Here is a 4,451-nt window from a genome sequence, read left to right as displayed (position 1 = left end):
AAAGAGTGGGAAGACTTCAGGTCCTGAATGTGCATGTCCGTTGTTCCTTGACAGCTATCCTGAGGGGCCTGAAGAAAAAAGGAATCCAGCAGCCAACACCCATACAGATCCAAGGCATCCCCACGATGTGAGTGCTCTGTCCCCATCCCAGAGTGGGGAGCAGTTGCTCCCTGCAGCCCACCCAGCAGTGTGAGGTTTGAACTGTTCTGTGATGCTCCTCCTCACCATCAGCTCCATTTCTCTGCCAGCCTCTCGGGAAGGGACATGATTGGCATTGCGTTCACTGGCTCTGGGAAGACCTTGGTGTTCACCCTCCCAGTCATCATGTTCTGCCTGGAGCAGGAGAAGAGGCTGCCATTTTCCAAGCGAGAGGGACCCTATGGACTCATCATCTGTCCCTCGGTGAGTGTCAGGGGTGTGGTGATGTGCGGGAGGAAGCTTTAATTGATTGTCAGTGGCAATCCCAGATCTTCCCTGCACGGAGGTGTGGGAATGAGTAAGTTTTGTCTTTGTAGCGGGAGCTCGCCCGGCAGACCCACGGCATCATTGAGTACTACTGTCGCCTGCTGCAGGAGGACGGCCTGCCCCCGCTGCGCTGTGCCCTCTGCATCGGGGGCATGTCTGTCAAGGAGCAGATGGAGACAATCAAACAGTAAGACCTTCTGGGGGTGTTTTGTGGGGCTGGAGCTGTGCTCTTTTTTGGTAGGGGGTGAAGGTGATGTACCAAGCAGGTGTTACCTTCCCTATGTGTGTTACCTTCCTGCGTGGGGCAGGAATCTCGAGTGCCTGACCTTCTCTTGTCCCACAGTGGTGTACACATGATGGTGGCAACCCCTGGCCGCCTGATGGACCTGCTGCAGAAGAAGATGGTGAGCCTGGACATTTGCCGTTACTTGGCCTTGGATGAGGCTGACAGGATGATTGATATGGGCTTTGAGGGGGACATCCGTACCATTTTCTCCTACTTCAAGGTACTGAGCTGGCTCGATACGAGCAACCCTGAAGCTCCATCCCTGCACCCGCCTGGTTGGGTGAGTGCTAAATCCTTGCCCGCACTATGTTCCTTGCGCAGGGCCAGCGGCAAACCCTCCTCTTCAGTGCAACAATGCCCAAGAAGATCCAGAACTTTGCCAAGAGTGCCCTGGTGAAGCCCATCACCATTAACGTTGGGCGAGCGGGTGCTGCCAGCCTGGACGTTGTGCAGGTGAAGTAGTTGGGTGCTCCCCCATGCCTGTGTGGGAGGCCAGAACCATTCATGAGGGCACTTGATGCTTCCCCCTGCCAGGGAGCTGGGGTTCACAGCCTTCCTTCCCAACAGGCTAAGGGATACCAAGCAACGGCAGTACCCCTGCTGCTGACCTGTCCCTGTGCTTGTTCCTAGGAGGTGGAGTATGTGAAGGAGGAAGCCAAGATGGTGTACCTTCTCGAGTGCCTGCAGAAGACCCCACCACCTGTGAGTAGTGTGCACTGGCTGCTCTGGCAGCATGGCTGGGGACATCGCCAGCACACCACAGCCCTGGGGCACGGGTGGAGCTGGCAATGGGGAGACAGCTGTGATGCTACGGGGTTCTGCCGTGTGTGTGGTGGGCATGTGAGTGAGCCATGCTCTACGTATGAGCAGGTCCTGGGCCCTGAGCTGTTGTGTGTTCTGCTCAGCAAGAGGGAATGGGTTTCCTGGGGAGTTGTGCTGGTACCAGCCCACAGAAGGGCGGCAGCTCTTCCATGATCTCTGTGCTGCTGCAGGTGCTGATCTTTGCAGAGAAGAAGGCAGATGTTGATGCAATCCATGAGTACCTGCTGCTCAAGGGTGTGGAAGCTGTGGCCATCCATGGAGGGAAAGGTCAGTGAGGGTGTCGGGGAGGCCTGGGCCTCAGCGTGGCCCTGCCTGACCCCGCTCCTGCCACAGTTGTACATGGCCATGGGAGGTCCCAGTGTGCAGCAGTTTGTGATGGTGTGAGGAAGGGCTGTGGCAGTATTGGGAGCAAACGCCACGTTGCATGTAGCAGGCATAAACACAGTGCAGGTCCCTATGGGACCTAGAGGTCCCCCTGCTCCTTTATTTGGAGAAAGCCTGTGTAGGTCCTCACACTGGAGGAGCCCCAGTTGAGTGATGTTTAGCTCTGAGGCTGTAGTGGTTGCTGCAGTAGGTAGGACTGGGAGCTCTGCCCTTGGTGATCTTCTTTGCTGGGCCTTTGCAGACCAGGAGGAACGGACAAAAGCCATTGAGGCCTTCCGGGATGGGAAGAAGGATGTCCTGGTTGCCACTGACGTTGCTTCCAAGGGCCTGGACTTCCCAGCCATCCAGCACGTCATCAACTACGACATGCCGGAGGAGATCGAGAACTATGGTGGGGATTGGGCCCCATGGGGGACCAACGGGGGTGTGGCAGGGTGGGTGCCGAGGCCAGCAAGACTCTGTGCTTGTCTCTGCAGTGGCTGGGGACAGGGATGGTCTGTCACGTTGCATTCACCCAGGCCTGGTCCTGTGTCTTTCTCCACAGTTCACCGTATCGGGCGTACAGGCCGTTCAGGCAACACTGGCATTGCCACCACCTTCATCAACAAGGCTTGCGGTGAGAAACAGCATGGGGCTGGGGGCTGCCTGCGGGTGGGCTGCGATTGTAGGAGGCAGCTGGGCAATGGAGCTGCCTCTGCATTGTCAAGGGGAGGTGTTCCTGAGCGAGGAGGGATGAGTCACGATGGCTCGTGGAGGGGAGATGGCAGTGTGAGGTAGTGCCCCCCACCCCTGCTCCGGCTGTGTCTTATCTCAGTCTCTGCCCCCAGATGAGTCGGTGCTGATGGACCTGAAGGCCCTGCTCCTGGAGGCGAAGCAGAAGGTGCCGCCTGTGCTGCAGGTGCTGCACTGTGGGGATGAGACCATGCTTGACATCGGAGGTGAGAGACCCCGGGCTGGCACAGGGACCTCCCTTGGGGCTGCTGAGCGACCTGGGCTGTGGATGGGACCCTTGGCTCATGGGGTGGTTCCTGCCTGCCTCAGGGCTGTTGTTGTCTGGCTGTGTGGGCAGCCTGGTGCTGCGGCAGGGGAGGAGATGCTGGTGTTGAACCCTCTGCTTCTGTGGTGGGGGGCCGCTCTCCTGGCGTGGCACAGATTCAACCTAATCCCTTCTGTTGCAGGTGAGCGAGGCTGTGCCTTCTGTGGCGGCCTGGGCCATCGCATCACTGACTGCCCCAAGCTGGAGGCGATGCAGACCAAGCAAGTCAGCAACATCGGCCGCAAGGACTACCTGGCCCACAGCTCTATGGACTTCTAGCCTGGGGAGCGTGCTGCTCAGTGCTCCCCCTGCATGGGCCTTGGTTCCCTTTCAGCCAGGGCAGTGCCCCATTTGCCCTCCCTCACCTCTCCCAAGCCCAGGGGCCTGTCCTGCACTGCTGTGGCCTCTTTTTCAGGTATTTGGCCACTGGGCCTGTTGCCAGCTCAGCCTGATGAAGCTCCTACACTAGGAGGAAATGTGTGGAGCTGTGCTGCAACAGCCCCTTACGTCAGCAGTGCGTTGGGCAAGCAGGTAGCGGTGCCTGAGGGGAGGAGGAAGCCCCAGGTGGGGTGACTGGTCTGGGGCTGGCTGCCTGCTGCCCCTGCCAGCCCCCTGCAGTGGCATGGCCAGGGTATTACGTCACTGCTCTCCAAAGCCCCTCGATTCCTTCAGGACTGTCCCTTTTACTTGGTTTTGTGCATCCTCAGCTGGTGGCTATTCCCATATCCCCAAAACATGCTCTGATGCAGCCGGGGCGACGCGGAGTGTGCTGTGCTCGTGTCGGGCGGTCCCCTAGGTGCTTCCTGTGCTCTGCCCACGTGCGTTCTGCCCCACTGCCCTTCTGCAAGGGGGAGGGCGGACAGACGGACACCTCCTGTGGCCCAACCTCTCCCCCTCATCCCACACACCAAAAAAGGGGAAGTCACTGAGAGAAGGAAGTCTGCCCCATGCAGTTGCTTCAGCTGCAGCAGTCACATTTTCTCCACTGCTGGTAGCCCAAGTCCCTGACCCTTCTGCTGGCTGCCAGGGTGACGCTGGGCCCATGGAGAGACCAGTGAAGGATGGGATCCTCTATGTGCAGCACTGCAAATTTGGAAAGGTAAAGGGTGGATTTGGGGCTGGGTACAGGGTTTGCCCTGATCTGTCTTGATGCCAGGCCTGAGGCTGGGCCTTCGGCAGCCTGGGAAGGGGGGACTGGAGCCGGACCCCTCGGAGCTGCCCTGAGGGGGCCTGGGCTCCACAACCCCAAGAGTGGGGCTGTCCCTGTGGCTGAGGGGACTCATCCGTGCAGGCACCTGCGCGTGGGGTCCCCTTCTCACTTGGTCACAAGTGATTCGCAATGAAACAATAAACGTGTGTTAACAATGCGCAGCTCCAGCATGTGTGTGGGAGCTGGGCACCGGGGCAGCACATGGGACGTGGCTCTGTGCCCAGCGCTCCATCAGCCTGGCCCTGGGG

The 4,451-nt window shown here is 59.1% G+C and overlaps 1 protein-coding gene across 1 annotated transcript in view; it reads left to right on the top strand.

Moving 5' to 3' along the window:
• The window catches only part of DDX41 (DEAD (Asp-Glu-Ala-Asp) box polypeptide 41), a 5,206-nt gene extending 1,900 nt beyond the window's left edge, over positions 1–3,306 (top strand). Inside the window, exons 6-16 of the mRNA XM_009701789.1 lie at positions 55–127; positions 249–402; positions 516–652; positions 809–971; positions 1,073–1,204; positions 1,382–1,453; positions 1,744–1,840; positions 2,199–2,348; positions 2,502–2,573; positions 2,785–2,895; positions 3,136–3,306. Of these exons, the coding sequence (XP_009700091.1) occupies positions 55–127; positions 249–402; positions 516–652; positions 809–971; positions 1,073–1,204; positions 1,382–1,453; positions 1,744–1,840; positions 2,199–2,348; positions 2,502–2,573; positions 2,785–2,895; positions 3,136–3,272 (1,298 nt within the window). The 3' untranslated portion in view covers positions 3,273–3,306. The remainder of the gene's footprint in view (positions 1–54; positions 128–248; positions 403–515; positions 653–808; positions 972–1,072; positions 1,205–1,381; positions 1,454–1,743; positions 1,841–2,198; positions 2,349–2,501; positions 2,574–2,784; positions 2,896–3,135) is intronic.
• The last annotated feature ends 1,145 nt before the right edge of the window (positions 3,307–4,451 follow it).

This window comes from Cariama cristata, unplaced genomic scaffold (assembly GCF_000690535.1).
Source record: "Cariama cristata isolate BGI_N322 unplaced genomic scaffold, ASM69053v1 scaffold34406, whole genome shotgun sequence".
Taxonomy (NCBI): Eukaryota; Metazoa; Chordata; class Aves; order Cariamiformes; family Cariamidae; genus Cariama; species Cariama cristata.
The sequence above is the reverse complement of the archived record's forward strand: the minus strand, read 5'-3'. Positions and strand labels throughout refer to the sequence as shown.